Genomic DNA, 27,481 nt, shown 5'->3' on the forward strand with positions numbered 1-27,481 from the left:
GAGGGGAACCCAAATTTCAGGGTTCATAGTTAATGAAGCTTGTTGTGAGGATAAAATGGGGTAAAGGAAGAAACATGTAGGCCACCATGAGCTCCCTGGAAGGCAGGCGGGATATGAATTCAGAATGCTGCTGTGCTTTCAGTCTACAGTATTACTGTTCTTCGAAGTCTGTTAATGTTTTTCTCTTTGCAAGCTGATTTTGAAGGTGTGTGTGTGTGTGTGTGTGTTACAATCAAGCGGCACATAAATTTTACAAAACAAGAAAATGAATGTAATATAAATAAATAAAAGAAGTAAATTAAATTTACATAAGCAAACAATTTATTACAGGGTCCAGGAAAGCAATTTAAATACGCGCCCGGCCTTCAGGCTCCCCCCCCCCCCCGCTTTTTAATAAGAAAGGCGTACCCTTGAGCATGCGCAGAATGCAGTGGAGAGGGAGCGGGGCGGGGCCCTTTGACGTCCAAGATGGCGGCAGGGCGACGAGAGGGTTGAGCCGGCCCCTTTTCTCCTTCCCCGCCCCTTCGGGGGAAATCACGTGCCCCTCCCTCGGCCCCGCCCCTCTGCCGGCAGGTCTTTCACGTGACGCGCTGGGCTCCTCGCACGTGACACCACCGCCATCCCTGCCCACGCTGCAGAAGAAGGGGCCGCCGCGCCGGTGGTCATGGATACGCGACCGGCGCTCTACCTGCGCCTCCTGGCTCTGGCGTCGCTGCTGGGGGTCCTTGCAGGTGAGGCGGCGGGGGGCCTCGGGTCCGCTGCTCCCAGAGGGAGGGCCAGATTCCCGCTCCATTCCCAAAACGTGCAGGGGACTCGAGCCCCTCCTGGAGCTCCGTCGCCGTGATTTCCCGCCCACCCCACTCTGGAACTCTGCACATGCTCAGATACGCCCTCCCTTTGTCCCATCCCATGCAGGCGTCGGTGAAAAATGCGGGTATCTGAGGTGGTGATCGCAGGGAAGGGATGCAACTCTGCACATGCTCAGGTGCATCAGAGGGAAGGGATGCAAGACTGCACTCTCCTTTGTGAAAGTATTCATTCGTTCTTCGCCAATTCCTTATTTCAGCGTCTTCCTGGCCGGAGTTGGTTTGTGAGGCGGAAAGCGTGTGATGGAGAAGTACAGTCTTCACAAGCTCAGGAGCAATTCCCCACAACTCAGAGCCCCCACCCCATCCCGGTCCACTTAGCGAGCATATAAAGCTGCTTTGCTAGTGTTTTCTGGGGCTGTTTTGAGTAGGAGTGCTTCTGAGCATTTGCAGAGAGCACCACTCCTCTCATTCAGTAACTTCAAATCTGCTGGTTGCAGTTTGTAATTCTGTCTTGCAATAGAAATATTGGAAATAAAGCAATATATCACTTGGAGCATCATGCCACTTCCACAGTTTTGAGCAATATCAGACATGGCTTGTGTGTCAAGGGCTAGTGGACATGCTTCCTGGGAAGATTTGAGCTCCACAACTTAACGTTTTAGAAATTACTCGCCATCTTTTCCTTGTTTCAGTTCTCTGAGTCATTACTAAACTTATCAGCCCCTTTCTATCAGTGTGTGGTTACTTAATAGAGGTTCTGGGGTGGAAATGTAACTTTCTGTGCTTTGTATTTCCTCTGTCTCCCCACCCCAATTCATCTTGTTATACCGGTACTAGTGAGGCTCACTTAGTTACTTTGCATGTTGCAAGGTTTAGCCCCCCCCCCAACACTTCCAGCCCTACTTCAACCCTCCTCACCTTCCTTTTACATTTCTTAATGTCCAGACCTGACCAGAAATGCCATGTTTTTTACTTTAAAAAATGATTTAATTGCTGCAGCACATGCTTCACCAAATTTGCAGCCTTGAATAATTGTTTGACAGTAGCACAGAAATACAGCCAGCATTTTGGAGTGGCAGAGGAAAGGAAGTAAGCCTAGCTGTTCTTGTACAATAGAATCCACAGATTTCACAGAGCAGGTACTGGGGCACTTGACCTCTCTTCCATGGTCAGTATATTGTGCCATTTTTTTATCCCCCTTTTATCTGAAAGTGATGTGGTTTGTTTCTTTTAAGGTTACAGGAACTCCCAGCTTGACTTCGAAGAGAAATTTTTTGAGCAGTGGCTGGATCACTTCAACTTCGAAACCTACAGCAACAAAACTTTTGCCCAGAGATACCTCATCACAGGTATGCTTTTGAAGTGGTGATGGAAATATATATATAAACATGAAAATATCGCTTCTAGATTGGAGCAAGCATTTATCTAGTTCAGTATCCTTTCTCACCACAATAACCAGCCAGATCCTCTGGGAGGCCCACAACCGGGACATGAGACCAATAGTCTTCTCCCACTGTTGTTCCGCAGCAACAACAGAGAAGGATAGGTATACTGCATCTGAACATGGAGGTTCCATATTGTAACCATGGCTCAGAGGTATTATTAGATCTCCCCTCTCCTGTGTCCTGTGTTGACAGTTCCTCAGTGGCTTGCCTGTGTCTCCCTCCTCGGCTTCCTTTTCACTTAGAGTCCAACACAGCTGTGATGGCAAAGCAGCTCTTGTGGTGGCCAAGCAAATTGCACCATGACGACAGCCTTACAGATGAAACTAAAATATTTAGAATATCGTGGAAAGGTTCATTTCTTTCAGTAATTCAACTTAAAAGGTGAAACTAATATATGAGATAGACTCATGGCATGCAAAGCGAGATACCGGTATGTCAAGCCTTTATAATTGTGATGATTATAGCATACAGCTGATGAGAACCCCAAATTCACAATCTCAACTTGGGGGTTTTCATCAGCTGTGTGCCATAATCATGAGAATTATAACAAGCAAAGGCTTGACATATCTAGCTTTGCATGTCATGAGTCTATCTCATATATTAAACTCCAGTAGCTAATGAAAACAATTGCTTACATAAATGAACTTTTCCACAATATTCTAATTTTTCAAGTTTCACTTTCCTATTATATGTGTACAAAATAAATAAATTCTATGGGAATCCAAGAGCTAGTGTCACCAGCACATTCCATAAATTAATTGTGTGTTAATGACCCATTCTGTCTCATACCAAGTTCGACCTCTGGCCCATCTCGTCTCATGTTGCCTCCTCTGACTGAAGCGGTTCTTCAAGGCCTCAGGCAGAGGCTGGCCTTTCCTAGCCCTGCTACTTAAAATCCCTTTTGTTTACTGGAGATGCCAGAGATCGAACTTGGGGCCTTCTTTTTGAAATACATGAACCGTACTGTTGAGTTATGGGGGCTTCCCTGATGTGGACAGCCTCTTAGTATCAAATATGTCCATATCATTCTTCATTCCTTAGTTAATTTGAACAGGTATGCACTTATCTGGCGTGATTAACAATCTGTGGGGGAAAAGCAGTGCTTCAAAGAGCCCAACTCACCTCGGGGCTGATTGCTGTGGCACACAGATGGGGGAAATGTGTGGCCCTCCAGATCTTGTGGGGCCCCTGCTCTCTGCCTCAGCCAGCACAGCTGACGACAGGGATTACGGTAGTCCTAACAACATATGAAGGGCCCAGCGGCTGGGCCCCAGCCTCTCCATTGTCACCCTGGCAGCACCCAAAGGTGCAAGTAGTGCCAGTTCAAATGCTGAAGACCAGTCAGGAAGTTAAGGATTGTGCTATTGTAGAGGGGGAAAGAATATGGCAATCCTAATACAGGCACCATCCTCCTTGCCAGTTTCTTAGAGGTCTCTGTGTTCTTAAAGGGGATTCTTCTTAGTTGCCTTAATGTACTTCTGCAGTCAAAAATTAAAGTCGGAATACAGAGAATTGGTACACCTTGACCATGAAAATCTAGCTGAGGAAGAATTAGCGAAACAGGGCCCTGTCCTGGAATTGTATTTCTACTGGAATTTGCTTCTATATTAATAAAACTGTTTGAAGACTTTAAAATTGATCTCCCGCCTGGCCAGAGTTCTTGGATTCTTTAATTTTTGACTTCTGGGTATTACCAAGAACTCCAGTTTCTACATTAATGTACTTCTGCTGCGTCACACAGATAAATTCTGGAAGAGGGGAGTTGGACCCATCTTCTTCTACACCGGGAATGAAGGAGATGTCTGGGCCTTTGCTCAGAACAGCGGCTTCATCCTGGAGCTAGCTGAGCAGCAGAACGCCCTGGTGGTCTTTGCGGAGCATGTGAGTGGTTTTTTTTTGCAAAGATGTCCCTATTGCCCGAGGCAGTGTGTGCTTGATGGGGATTGTGGTGACCTTGTCTGAGATGTCTCTTGGTGTTCCTCTACTGGCTTTTCAGAGATACTATGGGAAGTCGCTTCCATTTGGGGCAGCGTCACTGCAGAGGGAAAACGCTGGCCTGCTGAGTGTGGAGCAAGCCCTTGCTGACTATGCCGTTCTCGTCATGGCGCTAAAGAAGCAGTACACAGCAAGGGGCTCTCCTGTCATTGCATTTGGAGGCAGGTGAGGGCTCACTCGCTTGTTCCTCCTAGCAGTTGTCTGCATCTGATGTGTGCAATGTTCTTTGTGCAGGGCTGGCAAAATATTTCCAAGTTGCTGTGTGCCAGCTGCCTTGGGGGGGGGGCAGGGAATGAGGCAGATATTTCAAATGTTCAGGCACCACCATCTAAACTTCATAGTAACCAGGACTTCTCCAAAGGGTTGACTTAACTATGGCCAAGTAAGGTGAGGAGAGCTCATGGGCCAAGAGAAGCTGAAATATGAAAAGGTTTGGTGAGGGCAGTGCTAGCTTTCCCCCCAAACTGTGGGTCGCTTGAATTGGTATTTACTCTCAGACTGCTTAGGTTGGAAGTTCAGTGCCCTGAATTGTATTCTCTCTGGGGTATGCTTCATGGCATGCTTAGTGGGCCACCCTGGACACAGGCGTGCCTTGGCGGATCTTGTCATGTGCTTGTTCTCTACAACACTCCAACTGGAAACACTCTAAAGCAGGGGTAGGCAACCTGAGGCCCAGGGGCTGGATGTGGCCCAATCGCCTTCTCAATCCGGCCCGCGGACAGTCCAGGAATCAGCGTGTTTTTACATGAGTAGAGTGTGTGCCTTTATTTAAAATGCATCTCTGGGTTATTTGTGGGGCACAAGAATTCATTCATTCCCCCCCTTCAAAATATAGTCTTGCCCCCCCACATGGTCTGAGGGACGGTGGACTGGCCCACGGCTGAAAAAGGTTGCTGACCCCTGCTCTAAAGTCTCCAGGGAAATTATAGCCTCTCCCCTAGGATAATAGCTGTCCCTTGTCTGAAGTAAAAATATCCTTTGCCCCAAGAACCACACAGAGCAGGGGGCACACTTTATTCCCCTCTTTCCTGGGGCCAATAATACCCTTTCCTTCTGAGCAATGGGGTCTGAGTTTGGCATGAGCTACTAGGGAAGGGAAGAAGCCAAAGTTCAGAAATTTTGTCCATTTCCTCTTGCCTCATACCTGAGGCTCTTGTATTCTGACTCTTTGAAGGTGGCAAATCTGCACCCGCTAATTCAGGCCAACAATTTGAAAAGGCTTCTGTCCCTTTCCAGTGAGCGAGCAGTCCACCTGAATGCCTCATGGTGTCAAAGAACATAACTGGCTTCTCTCTCTCTCTCTCTCTCTCTCTCTCTTTTCTTCCCTGCCCTCCAGTTACGGAGGGATGCTGAGTGCCTACATGAGAATGAAGTATCCCAACATAGTGGCTGGCGCACTCGCTGCCAGTGCCCCTGTGTTGTCTGTGGCTGGGATTGGTGACTCCAATCAGTTCTTCAAGGATGTCACAGTGGTAAGCTTTAGGTGGAAACTTTTGAGTGGGCTCATTTCCTCTTACTAGGCAAACCTCATCGTAAAATGGTGTGCCTGAAACTGTGAAGTGGTATGAAAGTCTCAGACTCCCTCAAAGATGCAATTCACTTAAATCAGAAATTTGCATTTTGTCTTTTTCCACCCCAGGACTTTCAGAACTACAGTTCGGATTGTGCCAAGGCTGTACGAGAAGCATTTAGGCAAATCAAAGACCTGTACCTGGCTGGAGGTAAAGTGAGTCAGACCTGTCAGACAAGGAACAGCCCCTTGGGAGAGAGGGATTTTAAGCTACAAGACCCCTGGAGCAGCTATAGAACAAACAAATTGCTTTAAAATGGTTTTAGAAAAGCAGTACCCCTCCCGTCTTGAGTGTCCATAGGAAAAGAAACAATTTTTGAAGGAAATGTGCCCACTTTAATTGGGCAGCACTTCTATAGCTAATACAAATGGTCCCGTCAGTTGACTAAGCACTGCAGTTTAAAACCATGAGGTCTAGGCACTTGGTTTTTCTTTTGAATGAAAGCAGAAAACCTCACTCATCCAAGCACTGCGTCGCCCAAACACTATACTTAGGCTGCTATCCTAAAGCGTTCTAGCCTCTGTGAATGTGGTGAGACGTGCTTAATCATGCAGCACACTACACACCTCTCTCCTCCACATTCAGCTTACGAGAAGATCAGCCGTGGGATGTCTACATGCAAAAATCTTTCGTCTAAGGATGATGTCTACCAGCTCTTCGGATTTGCCCGGAATGCCTTCACCATGATAGCCATGATGGACTACCCTTACGAGACGGACTTTATGGGCCACTTTCCAGCAAATCCTGTCAAGGTGAGTCCTGCACAGATCAGGCAACTTCATGAGACAGAGAACACTTGACTCCCCCAGCTCCACAGGTTGCCACTGGGCTGGGCTGAAGCTCTCACAGCATGTCTGACGGCCACACTTAAAAAATTGACCCACGCCTACCTATGGCTCCACCTACAACAAACACAGGTGGCACTGTGGTCTAAACCACTGAGCCTAGAGTTTGTCGATCAGAAGGTTGGCGGTTCGAATCCCTGTGATGGGGTGAGCTCCCGTTGCTCGGTCCCAGCTCCTGCCCACCTAGCAATTCAAAAGCACACAGTGCAAGTAGATAAATAGGTACTGCTCTGGCGAGAAGGTAAACAGCGTTCCCGTGCGCTGCTCTGGTTCACCAGAAGCGGCTTAGTCCTGCTGGCCACATGACCCGGAAGCTGTACACCGGCTCCCTCGGCCAATAAAGCAAGATGAGCGCCGCAGCCCCAGAGTCGTCCACGACTGGACCTAATGGTTAGGGGTCCCTTTACCTTTACCTATAGTAGTCATTTGAATGTTTGTTTATTTTTAAAAATCTCAAGCCACACTACCGCCAGCCACCTTTTGTGGAGCTTCCCTGCCTGGTGCTAATTTATACCCGACACAGGTTAACGTAGTTATAAACCTGGGTTCCTCGTTCTTTCTTGCAAAGAGACCCTGGTTAATGTTGCAAGCATCTGCAGGTGCCCCCTCAAAGAAACGCTGCACGAAAGTATCTCTGGTCTGGTCTGTCCACACTGTCTGCTCAACAGGGATGAAACTGAGCGGGCATTATAGAAGGGGGGGGGGGTTGGTTGCCATTTTACAGATGATAAACATAGAATCCTAGAAATGTAGAGTTGGAAGGGACCCCAAGGGTTATCTAGTTCAACCCCCTGCAAAGCAGGAATCTCAATTAAAACACCCATGACAGATGGGCATCTCTTAAAAACCTCCCAAGGAAGGAGAGTCCTAATATAATACAGTCATACCTCATGTTATGTTTGCTTCATGTTATGTTTTTTCAGGTTTCATCCCGCGGCGACCCAGAAGTACCAGAAAGGGTTACTTCCGGGTTTTGCCGCTCGCGCATGTGCAGTAATGCTAAATCGCGCATGCGCACAAGCACCAAATCGCACCGCACACCTGTGCAGATACAGCGCTTCAGGTTGCGGGCTTTTCACGTTGCAAATGGGCCTCCGGAACGGATCCCCGTTTGCACCCAGGTACCACTGTATAGGTACATAATATAAGTATACCGTTTACATAGCAATGGGATCATTTTACGACTATCTGCTAGGGTGAAATTGCAGAATGTTAATGCTAGAACTCCCCTTTGACTCTAGGTCTGGTAGGCTGAAAATGAACTGGAAACCCAGAAGGGAACTTTTCACCTTAGCCATATCTAGCCTTTGTAAGCAGCTCTTTTCATCGTTGTTTTATTTCATTGTTTTTTTAATTTTATTTTTTTTGCGGTGACCAATGTATTTTGTTAGTTTCAGCTAAGATCCTGTAACTTGATTCCAATTTCTCTTTGGCTCTCTGAAAACCTAATTTGTGTTTGTGTCTTTAACTCAGGCTGGCTGTGAGCTGATGCTGGGGAACAAGGACCGGATCAGGGGCTTGGCAGCCCTTAGTGGTGAGTAAGACATCTGACTTCCTTCCAAAGTGTACATGAGCACTGTGCTTTCTCTCAGCTTGTGTCAGGCCTGAAAATGTGCATGTTATCTGCGTTCGGACAGTCCTCTAAAAGCCATGCTTTTGAGGGGAGCAAGCCTTGAGCTTGTGTTCTCCCTTCTCTCACCTCCCTCTAGCCTTTCTTCAGTGCACAAAGGAAGGTTAGACATTTCTGCTTTTGGTTTGCACATAAAGGCAGGATTCCAAGCCGGGATAAAAGCATGTCTCTGGATTCTGCCTTACAGGCAAACTATGGTTTTCTCAAACGTATCATCTGCCACATTTAGACAGACTGGTAAGCTACTGGGAGATTCTAATCTCCTCCCCTCATATGTGGAGGATGGAGTATACTAACCTGAGGCTCATTCCCAATCATCCAGGCCATGGATCGGGAGGCCATCTGAATGTGGCCACAGGCTTGGAAAAATCTTCCATTCATTTCAGTGGGGCTTCTGCCAGAGATCTCCCCCAAAGCCTCTTTCTCTGCCTAAAGAGCTGGCTGGGATGAAGTCTTGCTAGTGATGTACAGGTTGAGGGTGGATTTCTTCTTGCCAGCATCTGAAGGCCCCTCTCTATTCTGCTGCTGCTGCTGCTCACCTGTGACCAGGTGACGCGGCAGCTGAACAAAGAAAGAGGCATGATCCACCAAAGCCTTGGGCAAGGAGCCCGCCTTTTCCCACACTTTCCCTCCAGGGTTGCAGATGTAGACGCCATCCTCTTTCCTCTTCCGTCTCACTGACCCACCCCCCGTGATGTACAGCTGCTGCTCATGGACAGCGAGACCAAACTGACAAAGGTCGAAGGGCGAGAGGCTGAGCAGGGTCCACTGGTCAGCGACCGGGCAGTAGCACTCCGTCTCGTTCACAGGAACCCATTCCTGAGCCTGTAAAGAACCAAATATCAGAAGGGTGGGTCCAGCCCCTGTTCAGTGGAGGGCGAGGGAGGTGTGCTGCGGCTCCAGCAGACAGCATGGCCTGCTGGTTGCTCAGACAGACCACTGGGCAAACCTGGCACAGAAGTTGTTTTAAGGCAGCCTTTCCCTTCCTGGTGCCCCGTAGATGTTTCAACTCCCACCAGACCCTCCTAGCCAGTAGTCCAGAAACATTGGGAAGGTTGCATGTGAGCCACCCCTGGCTTTAAAGAGGTCAGAGAGCAGCTCTTGTCAGTTTGCGCAGAAGCTGTGCTGGTGTGCAGTTCCCACTAATTGCACAGGAGACCTTCGCAATGCATTAATCAGCTGCCCCCCGCCCGCCCGCCTAGTGTTAATCAGTTAGTTGGAATGCTACCATTCTGCTCTGGTTTTAGTTCAAGGGAACACCTGAGTATTTGCAGAGGAATTATGACGATGATGATTTATATGCCCCCCCCCATCTGACTGGGTTGCCCCAGTCACTCTGGGTGGCTTCCAACAAATTTTAAAGGCCAAGGTTGTCATGAAGACTTTTCTGACTTCATCGGGAGACAGACCATGTAGGTGTGTTCCAGGGAACCCTAGTTTTCCCCAAATGATTGTATTTTCTGTCCACGTGTTATGTTTATTATCTGCAAAACGCCAACCCTTTGGGCAAATAAAACATCTAAAACTGACAGGGATCTGCTTCTCAGTCATGGGACCCAATCTGTCTGACTCTGGGATGCTACTTGCTTAAACAAACCTTAAAAGTATGGGTCAAATAGGGAATCAGTCACATAATGGACAGGCCTTTTTTCAGATATTCCTCTTTTTTAAAAAACCTGCTGCCCTGTTAGTTGGCAGCACCTTAAAAAAATAATAACCTGTTTGATTAAACTTGGCAGCCTTGTTAATTAGCAAATAAGGGGGAGCCACCTGGCCTTTCAGTCCCAGGTAGTAAAATATATTTGGCTCGCCGCATGATCCAGCTACATACAAGTGAAACTCAAAAAATTAGAATATCGTGGAAAGGTTCGTTTCTTTCAGTAATTCAACTTAAAAGGTGAAACTAATATATGAGATAGACTCATGACACGCAGAGCGAGATACGTCAAGCCTTTATTTGTTATAATTGTGATGGTTATGGCATACAGCTGATGAGAACCCCAAATTCACAATCTCAACTTGGGGGTTTTCATCAGCTGTACACCATAATCACAATTATAACAAATAAAGGCTGGACATATATCGCTTTGCATGTCATGAGTCTATCTCGTATATTAAATTCCAGTAGCTAATGAAAACAATTGCTTACCTAAATGGGACTTTCCCATGATATTATGATTTTTCGAGTTTCACCTGTAGAATCATAGAATTGAAGATTTGGAAGGGACATGAAGAGTTTCTATTTTCTAAAGGGCTTGCTAGTTCCATGTGGCTGGTGTGTGTGTGTGTTAAAGTAAGAAATGCTTCAATGCCCTGTCAGGAAACCTAGAATATTGTGGTGTAGAGAGCAGCCTCATCCGACCATATATTGGACCATGTCTCCCATCAGTCTCCCATGGCAGTCATTGGTGATGGGAGGTGGGAGTCCAAAACATCTGGAGGTGACCAGGTTGAGGAAGGCTTCCATGGATCACAAGAAGAGCCCTGCAGCTGAGTCAGGCCAAAGGGGGGCCCTTCTGGTCCAGTGTCCTGCTCTTAAAGTGGACACCCAGATTCCTGTGGGGAAACCCACAAGCAGGCCCTGAGTGCAACTCTTCCCCACGTGTGAATACCGACAGGTATCCAGCACCTTAGGAGGGACCCTCCACTTTCTCTCTAGAGCCATTGCTCCCACCGTCAGACTGTACAGAAGGGGGTGCTCCCCCTTCCGGGAAGGGAGCCTGGCCACGAGGAACCAGGAAGTGAGAAGTGAGAGCACATTGTGTAGCTCAGGGCAACACCAGGCATGGAGAACCCGGGGCTGGCGTTCGGCCCCACCACAACTAGTTAAATAAATGAAGTTCCAACATACGTTTGCCAGGGCCCTTCCTCCTATGCAGAAGATTCTGTCTCCAGCAATTGCCATTCCGTGGTCGCACCGGGCAAAAGTCATTGGCTGGTTCCTGACCCAGCGACGCAGGCGGGAGAGATAGCTGTATGTGTCGCATAAAGGTTTGCCAGCGGCGAATCCCCCTGGTGAAAACGGGCGAGAGAAGACAGCCCTTCTGGTTGGCTGGCTGTGGTTTTCCCTTTGGGTTGCGCAGTAGCCTTTTCCTGCCCCGATCCTCTCAAGGTCCTGTGGAGTCAAAGTGTCCCTCTGGAGCATGTTGCCTACCACTAAGCCCAAGGCCTCTCCCAAGTCAAAGTGTGTTCACAGCGCTGAGAGCCTTCCTTCTGTCTGCGTGTGTAAAGGGTAAAGGAACCCCTGACCATTAGGTCCAGTCGCAAACGACTCTGGGGTTGCGGCGCTCATCTCGCTTTACTGGCTAAGGGAACTGGTGTACAGCTTCCAGGTCATGTGGCCAGCATGACTAAGCCACTTCTGGCGAACCAGAGCAGCGCACGGAAATGCCGTTTACCTTCCTGCCAGAGCGGTACCTATTTATCTACTTGCACTTTGACGTGCTTTCGAACTGCTAGGTTGGCAGGAGCTGGGACTGAGCAACAGGAGCTCATCCCATTGCGGGGATTCGAACCGCTGACCTTCTGATCGGCAAGCCCTAGGCTCTGTGGTTTAACCCACAGCGCCACCTGCGTCCCTCTGCAAAGGATGAATACATTAAGCTAATTTGAAACCCCAGCAGCTGCATTCTGAGCTAATGGTGGTTTCCTAATCCTCTTCAGGGTCAGCCCCTAGTAGAGCGTATTACAACAGTCTAAGCTGGAGTTTACAGGAGCACAGATCACAGCCACATCACCAGGAATCCTCCCTTTATGCTTTGTCTGTATGCCCCCTCAAAATCAGCAACCCTTAATAGTGGTCTGCATTCTAGAAGGCAGTGAAGCAGCTGAACACGCACCAGAAGCCTCCTCTTGGATAATGGCCAGCATCCAGCCTCACACCCCCTCCCTCCACCCTGAGCCAAGACTTGTGGTGGTGGCCCCCCATCGGCCAAGCCGTCAGTGGTCTCTCACCTGAGACGTAGAGGATCCCCTTGTGGGTGGCCCCTGCATGGTCTGCCACGGGCACTGGGAACGGTGTGATGGGCTTCCACTTGTTCTCAGCTGGCTGGTACTCCTCTGCCGTGTCGGTGAGCGTCCCCAGCAGGCCCCCCCCGCCCACAGCCACGAGGCAGTCGTTCAGCACCCCTGCGTGGAAGCGAGTGCGCCGCCCCAGCATGCTCGCCGCTTGGAGCCAGCTGCCGTGTCGTGGGTCAAACCTGAACACCTGGAGCAGGAAAGAAGGAAGAAAGGGATTGCAGGGCCCTGCTGGACTTGCTCTCCAGCTTGCAGGCTGGGAATCGTTCAGCACTCTGGGCAGGGGAGAGACGTTTAAGGGCTCTCCTGCAGCAGATAGTAGCTAAGGCAGAAGCAGGCAAGGAGTCCCCTTCAGCCAGAAGGCTCGTTCTCATCTCTGCCGCTTGGCAGGTTTGTATTGCAAGGGTTAATGCTGAGCTGATCTTATTCCAAGTTTGTGAGTGAGGATGAGGATGATCGTGATGATTTACTAAATTCATAAATTGCTTTATGTTGCCCAGGGCCACCCAAGCAACCTACAACCACGTAAACACACACAAAAACCCCACGTAGATACATTAAAACCAAGCGTGGGGGGGGGAGGGGTTAATACATTAAAAACAACCCACCCACTTTTCAAAGGCCACATATAATTAAAAGCCTTATAGAGGAACGTTTCCACTTGGCGTCTAAAGGTGCATAATGAAGGCGCTAGCCGAACCTCCCCGAGGAGAGCATTCCACAAATGGGGAGCCACTGCAGAGAAGGCCCTGTTCTCATGTTGCCACCCCCTGGACCTCTTGGGAAGGAGGCACACAAAGAACAGCCTCGGAGGATGATCTCAGGGTCCGGGTCAGTTCACACGGCAGTCCTTCAGGTATTGCTGTCCTCAGCCATTAAAGGCTTTACAGGACAAAACCAACACTGGTTGGTCCTGAAACGGATTGGCAGCCATTGCAGTTGGGCCACGGACCGGTGTAATATTCTCAGACAGTTTTGCCCCTGTGAGCAACTTGGCTGTGGAATCCTGCAGTAGCTTGACAAAGATTGCGCGGGGCACGTAGTTCATTCCGCTCTATCCCTTGCTAGATTTGAGTCCATGGGGCATGTCTTCCTTGCCCCAAGCCCTTTCCGAAGTGCCCCTAGTGTGTGGTGGATGATGGGGAACTGGAACTGTAGTGTGACCTGAGTTACTAGGTAGGAGACTAAATACCGTATTTCAGACCATAAGACGCACCTATTTTTTTAAAGGAGGAAAAAATATTCTGACTCAAACCTGGCGGCGGCTCGCGAGGAGGAGAAAGCAGCTTTTGGGCTGCACGTTCCTCCTCCGCAGCCAGCGGCAAACGGGCGGGGGGGGGGGGACACGTTCCTCCTTCCTCCCCCGCCCCTTTGCCACTAGCTTTAAAGCCAGCTGGGGAGAAGGGGAGTATGCTGTGGTCTGTCCCCTCTCCTCAGCTGGCTTTAAATCAAGCGGGGGAGAACTGCTAGCTTCGCACATAGTGTCAGGGCGGCTCTCCCCTTCCAGGCCGCTAGGTCCCGCCCCCCCCCCACCGCGTTCAGCGAGAGTTGGGGGGCAGCAGCGGGCAGCGGAGATGCTGCTCGTTCCTCCAGGCGGGGAGGAACGAGCAGCATCTCTGCTGCCCCTTGCCGCCTCTCGCTGCTTGCTTGACAGGGAGCCTTCACTCCATAAGACGCACAGACATTTTCCCCTTACTTTTTAGGAGGGGGAAAGTGTCTTATGGAGTGAAAAATACGATAAGTTTCCCAGATTATGATATCCTAATTATGGAGAAGGGATGTGGAGGACAACAGAATGGGGGCAGGCGAAAGGGAACGGGATTGCTGGGAAATGGTTTGGCTGTAAATGTAGAGGAACTGATCTGAGATGATCTGGGGTGGAGCGGGGGCAAAGGACTTTTATGTGGCAGTTTGGATGGGAAATTAGCCAACATGCCTTCTGTGACGTTTCAGTTCTAAACCTGCATCTGTGCATATAAATTATTAGCACATGTAAACTCTGCAAAATTGTGCCTGAGGGCCCCGGATCTTTTACATCCCCGCCGGTGCCTGTGACTGCGGTAGGAATGTGGCGGGCGTTCCACATAGGATGGCTTTGCTGCGGGCTGCAGAACCCATCTTGCTCCTCAGGTGACACACCAATTTATACTGTGCCCATCTGAAATATTTGCCCTTGCTTCAGCCACCAGCCCAACCTTATTCTTTCAGCCTTTGGGGGATGCAAAAGGGAAAAAAAGAGTAACATCAAGAGTCTTTCCTTCTCCCTTTTGCATTCTGGGGTTGGGGGGGCAAAAATACAAAAACGTTACTAGCACCGAGTCTTTGGGGCTTCATTCTTGCATAGGACCTTGGGGGTTGGGGTTGTGGGGCAGTAACTCTTAAGTGTCATCAGGCTGGAGTTCCATCAGTTGAAAGGGGAAATGTTTGAGCATTTGCAAGTGTAACCAAAAGGATGTGACTCAGCTAGAGGTGTTTGCTCTCATTCCAGAAGTATGCGCGGCCTTCTGCAAGCCCCAGGCAGTGCTTCAAAGGCTCCAGGTTAGCCGAAGTCCTGAGCAGGACGACTCCCACTGGGTAACTGGGGAGGCACTACAGCGTTTTGTTGTAAGTCTCCCCTTGATAGTAGGTAGGCAAGGAATAGACACCCACACAGGAGAGGCCTCCCAGATAGATCAAAGGAGGACTAAGGTTATAAAGGACACTGCGTGGGTGTAGACCTATCAGCATGGGCAGAGCTTGTGAAATCCATGCAGTTTGCTCACTTAACTGGGAGGAAGAGGTATTGCTAGGTGCCCTGGCCCTTGGAAATGGCCTACTCGTCCCTGGGAAGGTCCACTTTGCAAACCGAATGCCGTTGCTTCAGAAAGCCCAGAAACTAAGAATTCTATTACCGTTACCCACCCTTCACCAGAAGGTCCCAGGAAGGGTGACAGTAATGTAAGATGCAATGTTAGAAACAGTTTAGAGCAAATGACAACCACAACTAGAGTGGGTCCTAAAAATATTTATCTCAGGTGTCAAAGGCCAGGGTAGAGAGGTGCGTCTTCAGTGCCATGGAAGCTGCATAATGAAGGTGCTTAGGCCTACCTCCACGTTTCTGAGGGTGGAGCAATAATTATTCTGAGGGCCTTCTCTACACCCAAGAGGGTCTATAGGGAAGGAGGCAGCCTTTCACATATTTGCATCCCAAGTTGTTTAAGGCTTTAAAAGCTAGCATGAGCACCCTAAATTGAACCTGGAAAATGAATGCAATTGTTTTAAATGGGAAATTATATAAATTCTAAATTGAACCCCGACCAGTAATCTGGCTGCTGCATTTGGGCCAATTGAAGTTTCTAAGTCGTCTTCAAGGGTAGCCCAATGTAGAGCACATTGTGGTAATCCAGCCTGGAAGCTACCAGAATATGGAACTACCATGTCAGAGATGAGACTTGTTATGTGCCCAACTGGGTAAGCCTTCCACTCGCTCAGATGATCGTCCTTGTTGTGATTCCCACCCGCACCCCTTTATTGCAGCCTGATTATTAAGTCACTCTTTGTCCCTTTATATACTAAGACTGCTGTATTCGGTGCTTCCTCCTCTGAGGATTAAAGGGCTCGTTCTTTGGGGACTGGGCTGCCTTCTGCTTGCACATACACCTATGGGCACTCATAACTTTGCTGGGATGTGGGTTTGGAGGGTGGAACCTCTGGTGTCTCTGTGGCTGTGCTGCCACCAATGATTGTGCAAGGTTCAGAGCAAACTGCAAAGAAGGGAGCAAGAATTAGGTGGAGATGCACAAACACAGATTAAGTTTCTCTTTTTTAAAAACAACCTCTGAGAGCAGAATGGGAGGAGTGGGACAGCGTCTGGAACGAAAGCTATACCAAAGCATTTGTACAAACGAAAAAGCATCATAAGAAGGTTAGTGTTGGCTTTCTGAGGAACTAGCTTCCACAATGAGTGACCCAGAAGCCCTAATAGGAACAGATAGGGAACAGTGATATGGGACACAGGTGGCGCTGTGGTCTAAACCACAGAGCCTAGGGCTTGCCGATTGGAAGGTCAGCAGTTCGAATCCCTGCAATGACGGGGTGAGCTCCAGTTGCTTGGTCCCTGCTCCTGCCCACCTAGCAGTTTGAAAGCACGTCAAAGTGCAAGTAGATAAATAGGTACCGCTCCGGCGGGAAGGTAAACAGTGTTTCTGTGCGCTGCCCTGGCTCGCTAGAAGCGGCTTTGTCATGTTGGCCACATGACCCAGAAAAACTGCGGACAAATGCCGGCTCCCTCGGCCAATAAAGCAAGATGAGCGCCGCAACCCCAGAGTCATCCACAACTGGACCTAATGGTCAGGGGTCCCTTTACCTTTAGGGAACAATGATACGTAATTGGGCTATCTACCTTTGTCCTTTTCTAGACTTAAGTTGTGTGTGAATGAGCTGTTGTAGGCTTCTCTTCGTTTTAAGCTTTGTGCTTACCTGGTTTGAAGGACATTGTCCTGTAGGGTCAAACCTGTCCTGGCCCCCCATCACAAAGACAAAGCCTTCAATCACAGCAACGCAGTGGTTGTATACGGGCCTGTGGAGTTCCCCAATCTTCTTCCACAAAAGGCAGTTCCGATCAGCAGCCCACATGCTGCCACAGATGGTGTTGTCCACAGATCTGCCACCAAGGACAACCAGCATGTCAACGCCGGCACGGACCTTGGTTCGCTCACTCTGCAGAGTCGGCTGAGCATGCAGCTGGGAGTGATAGTCCAAGGCCTCCTGGAGGTACTGGCGGCAAGTGGGTTCTGTCTTCATGAAGGGCACGTCCTGGACAAACTTCTGCAGGTCATGGAGAGGTATGAGGGGAAACCGAATGTGCTGCAAAACCTCGGCTGCATCTTTCAGGTGTGTGTTGTTGTGGCGCAGCCAGCATTCAGCTGCGTGGAACAGTTCCAGCTCACTGAGGTCCTTGGCATCTGCAGTGTCTAAGATCTCACACAGAGTAGCTGCATCCAGCTCCTGCAGCCGTGGAGGATCTGCCAGAATGTAGCTGCAGTGCTGACTCACGCAGCTCATGGCTTTCTGCCTCAACTCTTTCGGTCCAAGCCTCTTTGCGATCTCGAGGACTTCTAGGCAGGTGTGCTGATCCAAGCCCTCATCCAGAAACCGGAAGCACAAGCACATCACATCGCGCACCAGCAGCACCTCTGCTGCCTGGAAGGTCTCCTCGACATTCTGGAGTGTCAGCTCCAGCTTGTTGGAGTAGACAAAGGACAGGATATTTTGCAGGCCCTGGGCAGTGACGCGTGACAGCTTGATGTGACTCCTGTGACTTGCAGCATCTCCGGAAAACTGCATCTTGCAGTAGTTGCTGGCTGCAGCCAGAATGACTTTGTGTGCAGAGAAAGAGACACCCTCTGCCTCCAGTGTGACATCGCACAGGATGTTCCTCGTGCGCAGATTCCTGAGGCCGTCTAGAAGTTTGGACAGGTAGGTGTCTGAGCAAAGACTCTGGCTCTTGGCCCTGATTGGGCTGGCAAGATACATCCCTCCCAAAGCTGTAGTCTGGTAATCCACTGGAGGTAGCCTTAGAAGATCTCCCCAGGCACCCTCTAATGGTAATATGTTCAGGGCCTCTCTTTAAAATCTGAAGGCATGCCCCTTGAATAGAGAAGCTCCAACTGGTGGTTCCTCTAGAAGTGGGGCTGGCTGAAGTTTTTGTTTGGGCTACTATGAGAGCAGGTCAGCTGACATGTCATTTCCAAGAACACCATTTCCTCACCCCCACCTCCACGAGCCTATTCATGTCCACAAAGGTGCAGTAGCTACTCAGCTTCCTGGTCATGCCTGAATTGGCTTGCAGCGGGCCAGGCAAGCAAGTCCAGACTTGCCTGCAGCTTTTTTTGAGTCCTTGCCTAGGATCAGGCTGCTGCACCCTCTGGCCTTGCATATGGATGTTTGCTAGGTGGCAGCATAGGCAGAGGAAAGCTCTGCTTCCAGCTGTTTCTCTAGCATCCACCAGTTAGATACCTGGCTATTTTCAAGGTGCTGGTTTTGATGTATAGCTTGGGACCAGGCAGTGCTTTTTTCTAAAAAAAAAAAAAAAAAAAATGTTCAGGAGTACTCTCCTTTTCCTACTCATATTGAAATTGTTGTTGTTCAGTCATGTCTGACTCTTTGTGACCCCATGGACCAGGCATGCCTATCTTTCACTGCCTCCCACAGTTTGGCCAAACTCATGTTAGTAGCTTCGAGAACACTGTCCAACCATCTCCTCCTCTGTCGCCCCCTTCTCCTTGTGCCTTCCATCTTTCCCAACATCAGGGTCTTTTCCAGGGAGTCTTCTCTTCTCATGAGGTGGCCAAAGTACTGGAGCCTCAACTTCAGGATCTGCCCTTCCAGTGAGCACTCAGGGCTGATTTCCTTCAGAATGGATAGGTTTGATCTTCTTGCAGTCCATGGGATTCTCAAGAGTCTCCTCCAGCACCATAATTCAAAAGCATCAATTCTTCGGCGATCAGCCTTCTTGATGGTCCAGCTCTCACTTCCGTACATCACTACTGGGAAAACCATACCTTGAACTATACGGACCTTTGTCGGCAAGGTGATGTCTTTGCTTTTTAAGATGCTGTCTAGGTTTGTCATTGCTTTCCTCCCAAGAAGCAGGCATCTTTCAATTTCGTGACTGCTGTCACCATCTGCAGTGATCATGGAGCCCAAGAAATACTGCCCCTCAATAAGGCCAAATTGAGATTCACAAAATGTTTAGGGGTATGTGTGCCCCTGCATCCCCCCTAGAAAAAAGCACTGGGACCAGGACACCTGGGAGATTGTCTCACCCCTTGTATACTGTGTTCCGCAGGTCCTAACTTAACAGGAGGTCCTTTCTGTGCAATCTTGGGTTGTGGCACCTACCCTTTGGAATCTCCCCTGCCCTGGAAAAAAATATTTACTAGAAGTCTTCTTTTTTTGCACCAACTGAAGACTTCTGTTTTCCTACAAGCCTTTTTAAGTACAGATTTTTCCCAGATGTCATCTATATTGGAATTTCTTTCAAGATGAAGGGGGTGAAGAGATTCCCCTACAAAGAAAAGTTGCAGCATTTGGGACTATTTAGTTTGGAGGAAAGGCAACTAAGAGGTGACATGATAGAAGTTTGTAAAATCATGCATGACATGGACAGAGTGGACAGAAAAGTCCCCCACCCTACCCCACCCCCGTCAGCACAAGAACTTATGGGCATCGAATAAAGCTGAATGTTGGAAGATTCAGGACAGAGAAAAGACAGCACTTCTTAATGCAGGGCAAAGTTAAACTATGGCATTCACTCCCAGAGGAGGTTGCGATGGCTGCTGACTTGGATGGCCTTAAAAGAGGATTGGATGAATTCATGGAGGAGGGCGATGCTGTGAAAGACTACTAGCCACAATGGCTCTGCTCTGCTTCCATGGTCAGAGGCAGTATATGCTTCTGAATCCCAGTTTCTGGAAACCACAGGAGGGGAGGAAGAGGGCTCTTGTGCTCATCAATACACATCAATAGGAGTATAGCATCTAGATCAAGGGAAGTAATAGTACCACTGTATTCCGCTCTGGTCAGACCTCACCTGGAAGACTGTGTCCAGTTCTGAGCACCCCAGTTCAAGAAGGACACGGACAAGCTGGAACGTGTCCAGAAGAGGGCAACCAAAATGGTCCAAGGCCTGGAAACGGCTTAGGGAGCTGGGTATGTTTAGCCTGGAGAAGAGAAGGTTAAGGGGTGATATGATAGCCATGTTCAAATATATAAAAGGATGTCCTATAGAGGAGGGTGAAATGTTGTTTTCTGCTGCTCCAGAGAAGCGGACATGGGGCAATGGATTCAAACTACAAGAAAGAAGATTCCACCTAAACATTAGGAAGAACTTCCTGACAGTGAGAGCTGTTGGACAGTGGAATTTGCTGTGGTGGAGTCTCCTCCTTTGGAGGTCTTTAAGCGGAGGCTTGACAGCCATCTGTCAGGAATGCTTGGATGGTGTTTCCTGCTTGGCAGGGGGTTGGACTGGATGGCCCTTGGGGTCTCTTCCGACTCGATGATTCTATGATTCTCATGTTCTGATGCGGGTTTCCCATTGAAGTATCTGCTTGACCACTGTGAAAACAGGATGCTGGACTAGATGTGCCACTGGCCAGATCCGGCAGGCTCTTCTTACATTCTAAAGTGTTTTATTATTATTATTATTATTATTACTTGTTGCCTGATGCCCTGGGCTCCTTTGGGGAGGAAGGGCAGGATGTAAATGTAATTATTACTGTTGAATGACTATGATTTCACTAAATTGTATTAAGGGTTTTGACGATTTATTGTCGTGGTTTGCTTTATTTGACGCCCAGAATGGCTTGGGCAACCCAGTCAGGTGGGTGGCATATAACAACAAAAACAGCAGCAGCAACAACAAATTAATTGCTAATAATAATAATAATAATAATAATAGTTACTGTATTTGTTATTGTAGTGTTTACAATGGGATTCACCCCCTTCCCCTCACAGTGCTATTGTCAGCCACCTTGATCTCAATTTATGTTGCTGGAGAAAGCAGAATACACATATCAAATAAATCAATCATCATCATCATCATCATTATTATTCTGTATACTGTACTGATGCTATTGATGATAATATGCCATCTAATCTGACCCCTTGAAATGAGCTGCGCCATAACCTCCTCTCCTTTACTCACTAGGGCTGGTCTATAACTCCTCCGGGACAGTTCCGTGTTTCGATATTTACAAGCTGTACCAGAAATGCGCCGACCCCACAGGTTGTGGCACAGGATCAGATGCCGCTGCATGGGACTATCAGGTATGCCTGGGGGGAGAGGAGTGAAGTTTAACAAGAGCCTCACCTTCGCCAATCTGGTGCCCGCCAGGTGCTGTGTCGACTCTGACCCTGCTGGAGGGTGGGCTTCTCCCAGATTTTGGAATCCCCTCCCTAGAGAAGCCAGACTGGCTCCCTCCTTGTTGTCCTTCCACCAGCAGGTGAAGATTCCCCCCCCCCCCCGTTCCAACAGGCCTTTTGGGGAACTCACTGCTCTTAATGAAAGGCCTGGTGCTGTGCTGTATGGTTTTAATAGATTGTGTGTTTTAATTATATCAGTGTTCGTTTTTCTAATGGAAATCCCCCTCCCCCATGTTTTTAGTTGTTCTTACTTTTATCAGCAAGCTGCTTTGAGTCCCTGTGAGGGAGAAAGGCAGAGTATAAAATGAATATATTTTAAGGACGATGGGAATTTAGTCCAAAAGTCTGAAGCACATCAGGTTGGCAAAGGTCGCTCTGCATGCTTTGTGGCCATGAGTTCCATAAGCTAAGTATTGAGGGGAGGACCTTTCTTTCTTTCGCTATCTCAAATCTTCTGCCCAGTGATACTAATCGTATCGTTAAATACAATTAGTTGTATTTAATTATTTTTAAACAGCCTTCCAATATAAAATTATTGCCCCTCTCCCCAAACTGGTTTGCAGTAGCCAGTAAAACAGTAGAATCGGATTATATGAAAACATTGCAGCTGGTTGGACTAGATGGCCCTTTGGGGCTACTCCCTCGCCACAGTCCCACAGTACTAAAACAACAACAGCAAATGAACAAGTCTGATAAAACAATCGCATTAAAATACCATGGCAGAGGGACACGGTCTTTCCTTCATTCAGGATATCCACACCGTACGTAGCTTTACAACCCTCCATCCTATTTTCCCTTCCACACTTAATCAGCTCCCCCCCCCCATTTAAGCATCCAAAACGCTTCAGCTGCTGCTCATAGGGAAAGATGCTCTTGACCAGGGGTTGGCAAGGCTTACTGGGTATGGGCCGGATCACTCTCGCAGAGATCCTCCGTGGGCCTGACCAGCGCTGCGTGATGCTGGAAATTGCGTCTGCGATTGTCCCGCAGTGCTGAAAATGGCGTCTGCACATGCCCAGACGCCGGAAATTGCACCTGTGCAGAAGTGATTTCCAGCATCTGTGCAGAAGTGATTTCTGGTGCTGCGGACATGATTTCTGGCATCTGGGCATACGCAGAAGCAATTTCCGGAGCCGTGGAAGAGAGTCCCCGTGTCGAGCTGTGCTGGTTTAGCGCAGCACGTGGGGATTTGCCTGTTAGTATTTCACTCCTCCCATTGCAAGGATCATCTGATCCTATTGTTTACTTTCTGTTCTGTGAGAAAGAAGCCTGTCTGTGTGACTTCCGTCTCTGGTACTATTGTACTTTTTCTTTCTGCTCTGTCTTGTGATGAGACAGGATGTCTGGATGAGGGCTGCTCCTCTCATACGTGTTTGTTATGTTCTTTAATCTGTAATTAGTAGAAATAAAGTAGGTATGCCCAGATACCTCCTCACCTCCATCTGTGCTGCTTTACTCTGCTAAGACCGGGTACTTGCAAGAGAGCAGCTGTGAGTCCCAGAACACCGGGACCCCTTCCCGGGAATGCTGCGTAGCTGTTCCAGTTTCTAGAGGAGGCCGTGGGGCCTGCAGGAGTGTTCCATTATTGCCGAGTGAGCAGCTCAGTTCAGGGGCGGCTCGTGGGCCAGTTAAACGGCCTCTGTGGCCACTTCCAACCCATGGACCGCAGGTTGGGGACCCCTGCTCTAGACTGATCATTTTGGTTGCCCTTTTCTGTGCTTTTCCAAGATCTACGCTAATCCTTTTTGAGATGCGGTAGCCAGACCATCACAGAGCCTCCCAAATGCAGCTCCACCAGAGATTATACAAAAGCATTTACAGTCTGCAAATGAGAGTGTGTTTAAACAGCTGTTCAATCCCTAGCCCTTTCCACTTTCTGAATGACTTGCTACTTTGAGCAGGTTTTCTTAATCCCCCCTTTAATTGCAATGTAGACTTCAGTGTCTGTTTAGTACGTTTGCATCTTATGCAGGGGTTTGGTTCAAAGGGTTCTGCATATATGCAAAAATGCAGATACTCAAACCCCTGGGGAATGGGGGGGGGGGAGGCCAGTGCTGGCTTGGGGAGGTAGTGCCGGGAGGCGGGCATGCAGTGTGCTCGGAACTGAGTGCCGCCACCAGACGCCACCCTCTTCCCCTGTTCAGTAGAGCCGGGAGACGGGCCATACCTGCAAATAAGCCTTCAATTTTAAAGGTGCGGCTTATTTGCGGGTGCATCTTATATTCGGGCCAATACAGTACCTCTCCCATAACACCACATACCACCCCTTGTTTATCACGTTTGCATGATGCCATGAAATCAGGACTATACAAATCATGATACCACACAATCATGAAATAATGATTTCTGATCTCGCACTGTGATTTCATGGAATCATGCTATGTCGTGCATTCATGGAATCATGATTTATCGCACAATCACGGAATCATGATATCTGGATTTCACGAAATCATGATACCACAATCATGACATCCTGATCTCGCGCTGCGATTTCATGGAATCATGATATATCACGCATTCATGGAATCATGATATATCACGGAATCATGATATATCGCGCATTCATGGAATCATGATTTGTCACACAATCACGGAATCATGATATCTTGATTTCACGAAATCATGATACCACAATCATGACTTCCTGATCTCACGCTGTGATTTCATGGAATCATGATATATCGCGCATTCATGGAATCATGATATATCACGGAATCATGATATATCGCGCATTCATGGAATCATGATTTGTCACACAACCACGGAATCATGATATCTTGATTTCACGAAATCATGATACCACAATCATGACTTCCTGATCTCACGCTGTGATTTCATGGAATCATGATATATCACGTAATCATGATATATCACGCATTCATGGAATCATGATTTGTCACACAATCACGTAATCATGATATCTTGATTTCACGCTATGGTTTCATGAAATCATAGCGCGCAGTCATGAACTCCTGACTGCGCGAAAACATCGTGATTGCGTGGTATGGTATCACACAATCACGATTGTATGATTGTATGAATATAAGCTGCACTCCCCCCCCCCATTCCGACTGAAAAGTTAAAGTGCGGCTTATACAATGGTACCTCTGGTTGTGAACAGTATCCATTCCAGAGCCCTGTTCACAACATGAAAGGTCTGTAACATGAAACGCCGAATCTGTGCATGTGCGTGAAATGATTCGGTGCTTCTGCACATGCACAAAGTGCCGCACCTGGAAGTAACCTGTTCCGGTACTTCCAGGTTCGGTGCATTCGTAACCTGTGCCGAACGCAACTCGCAGCTCTCGTATCCCGAGGTATGACTATATTCGGAACCGAGCACTGCATGACCACCTCCCGACACTACCACCCTGGATGGGGGGCAGGGGGGCCCGCTGCCTTGGGTAGGTAGTGCTGGGAGGCGTTAGTACCGGGAGGTCCTGTTCAAGCATCCCAAGGCTTCAGAGCCAGGGCAAGGGTAGAGATTTGCCTCCCCTCTCCCAAACAAGTTTTTCCCAGCGCAAAAAAAAAATAGCTCTTTGCCTTGCTTAGGGAGCAAGGTTCTCTCTGTGCAGCAGGCTCTGAATGCTCTTGCAAAATTTCATGGGGCCTTCCGAGTTCTCACAAAATCTTGTGGTAGTATCTCAGACCCAACACATAGAGAGGGCCTTGCTCCCAAGCTTGAAAGCTCTTTTGTGCTAGGTCTTCCCAGTGCAAAAAGAGCCACCTTGCTTGCATTTAACTTTTGGGATTTCATCCAGTGCCCTTCAACAGCATATGGTTGAAATCGTGCAAGTTCAATGCAGGTAATATGTGATCGTGCTGCAGTGAGAATCTCAAGCATCCCCACTAAGGGAAGCCACCTTCTGGCCCAGCACGTACTTTTCCAAGAAAGTCACTTCTGGTGCAGACTCTGCCAGGTGGGCTCAAATGAAACGCACACGTGTGCCCATACTTCATTGCCATTTTTGCCCTCTTTGGGACCAGTACGGCTGCTGAAGCATCGCTTCTTTCTTCAGGCCTGCACTGAAATCAACTTAACCTTCAACAGCAACAACATGACCGACATGTTCCCCGAGATCCGCTTCACAGATGCTGCCAGGGAAGAGTACTGCTTTCAGAAATGGGGGGTTCGCCCTCGGCCGTCATGGCTACGGACCAGCTTCTGGGGTGGTGGTAGGCAGACAGATTTTTTTCTTCATTCCCTCTCCCTTTGGCTTGGGATTGTACCTCACTGGTGAGATCAGCAACCAGAAACCCTTTTCGGCAAACATTGTCACCTCCTGATGGGTGCCCTGATGGGAGAGCTGCTACCAGTCAGAGTAGCCAATATTGGTTTGAGGTACAGATGGTCCAACTCTGTGACAAGGCAGCTCCCTCCCCTCCCCTCCCCAGTCTAGATCATGTCCTTTTCTTCAACTGCCTTGAATGCTGCTCTGAGTCCTCCAGAGCTCCCCTTGAATTTCAGCTTTCTACTGGGTCAGACTATTGCCTCATCTAGCTCAGTATTGTCCACACTGACTGGCAGTGGCTCTCCAGGATTTCCGCCCGGGGCTTCTCCCACCTGGAGATACCAGGGGTTGAACCTCGGACCTTCTGCATGCAAAGCAGGTGCTCTGCCACCGGGCCTCAGCTCATCATGCAGCTGCTTTGGTGCAATTTAAAGAGTTTCTACCAGACAAGCAAATAATCTTATTTAGTGTCTTGCTTAATACCCTCAGATCTGACTGCTGCAAGCAACATCATCTTCTCAAACGGAGACTTGGATCCCTGGGCCAGTGGTGGAGTAAGTTATCACCCTCTCCAAATTCTGCCTGCTCTTCTAGAGCTGTCAGCTTGAACACTTTGCCTGGCCCCAGAAAGGTCTGACTTCCATTCACTGTCATTGCAGGTTAGAAAGAACCTGAGCTCCTCGTTGATAGCGATATTTATCAAGGGAGGTGCCCATCACCTAGATCTCAGGTATGTATTTGCAGAAATTGTCGGGAGCAATGTAATCAACATGGGTGCCACCACTAAAAGTTTCAATGAATCCTTCAAGATCCTCCTTCAGACAGGAGGAGGTCCTTTTAAAAACCCATAAGTAAATACATTTTAAACATCACTTAGTTTATGCCATTCAGCCAGCCTTTGCCAACCGGGCACCCTCCAGATCTTTTGAACTACAACACCCATTAACATCCAAAACATCAGGAGGGCACCAGGTTAGTAAAGATTGCGTTAAGCAATTCTATCTGGGCTATTTCCGTGCAGGTATGTTAAGACGCCCAGTTCCTCATTCTATCTTCTCCAGTGAAAGACTAGCCCTCTTAACCACAGTATCTTAGCAGCCACTTGAATAAATTCACAGAAGATAGGAATAATACCTGTGATAGATAAATAGAGCCTGTGTGTTTAGAGGCAGTTTACCCCAGAGGAGCAGGCATAAACCAGAGGTGTCATTTCATCCTAAAAAGAAAGAGCTCCAAAATAGCCAAATTGAAAAACTACCAGCTGCAGTTCCCTGGATTTGGCATTTGCTTCCTGTGGGCTTTATGTTTTCCAACAGGGGTTCTAACCCAGCCGATCCACCTTCAGCCAGAGAGGCTCGTCTCAAAGAAGCAAACATCATCCGTGACTGGGTCAAGGCAGCAGCTGGGGCCTCGAAGCAGCTCACTCCCGACCACCAGACAGACAGACTTTAGCAGGAGTCGTCAAGGCAGCATTTGGGTACCGAAACCAGCTAGGAGTCCTGCCTACAGTTTGCCAGTTGGTTGTTGGGCTGCTGAGTCAATGACACTTCCCTGCAACAGGATTGTAAAAACAAGAATAAAACTGGAGAGATTCCCTCAGGAGCTCTGTCCTGCTTTGTTTGTGTCTCCTGAACAATGGATCGGGTCCAGGTATACATGACAGACATTATTTCCTATAGTGAGCCAGCCAGCTCTCTCCACAGAAAGGAACAGGGACTTCTGCCATTAACTGCTCTCGCTAGCTGAGGCTTTCAAGCTCACTCGTCTCCTGTGTTGTTTTAAAGCAGGCAAATTGCCATTGCTGAGAAGAACAAGAACAGCCTGTGTCTTAATGGAGCTTGACCCCAAGTGTTGGAGGCAAGTATGTTGATTATTCTACCCTCTCATTGAAATCACTTGGGATAAGCTCAGGCTCCCGCACATGCCCAGTACTCAGTTGTTCCCCCACATCTCGGGCCCGTTACCTGCCCCCCTGCTCCTTTTAACTGGAGACACCAAGGGTTGAACCTGGGGACTTCTGCATGTGAAGCAGG

At 48.5% G+C, this 27,481-nt stretch overlaps 2 protein-coding genes across 2 annotated transcripts; one reads left to right on the forward strand and one right to left on the reverse strand.

The window, feature by feature from the left end:
• The first annotated feature begins 963 nt into the window (after nucleotides 1-963).
• DPP7 (dipeptidyl peptidase 7) lies at nucleotides 964-27,256 on the forward strand. Its single transcript, XM_033137536.1, has 13 exons — nucleotides 964-985; nucleotides 2,045-2,158; nucleotides 3,996-4,135; nucleotides 4,251-4,414; nucleotides 5,586-5,721; nucleotides 5,889-5,970; nucleotides 6,406-6,572; nucleotides 8,139-8,199; nucleotides 21,002-21,120; nucleotides 25,236-25,392; nucleotides 25,938-26,002; nucleotides 26,108-26,178; nucleotides 26,765-27,256. Exons 1-13 carry the CDS (start codon nucleotides 964-966, stop codon nucleotides 26,898-26,900), a joined length of 1,434 nt encoding a protein of 477 aa, XP_032993427.1. The 3' UTR covers nucleotides 26,901-27,256.
• Nucleotides 8,361-17,960, reverse strand: LOC117040018 (kelch-like protein 13). The gene is made up of 4 exons (XM_033137535.1): nucleotides 16,771-17,960; nucleotides 12,250-12,502; nucleotides 11,147-11,307; nucleotides 8,361-9,120 (listed from the first exon to the last, which is right to left on the reverse strand). The coding sequence occupies exons 1-4, from the start codon at nucleotides 17,824-17,826 to the stop codon at nucleotides 8,725-8,727; spliced, it is 1,866 nt and encodes a 621-aa protein (XP_032993426.1). The 5' UTR covers nucleotides 17,827-17,960; the 3' UTR covers nucleotides 8,361-8,724.
• Nucleotides 27,257-27,481: the final 225 nt, after the last annotated feature.

This window comes from Lacerta agilis, chromosome Z (assembly GCF_009819535.1).
Source record: "Lacerta agilis isolate rLacAgi1 chromosome Z, rLacAgi1.pri, whole genome shotgun sequence".
Taxonomy (NCBI): Eukaryota; Metazoa; Chordata; class Lepidosauria; order Squamata; family Lacertidae; genus Lacerta; species Lacerta agilis.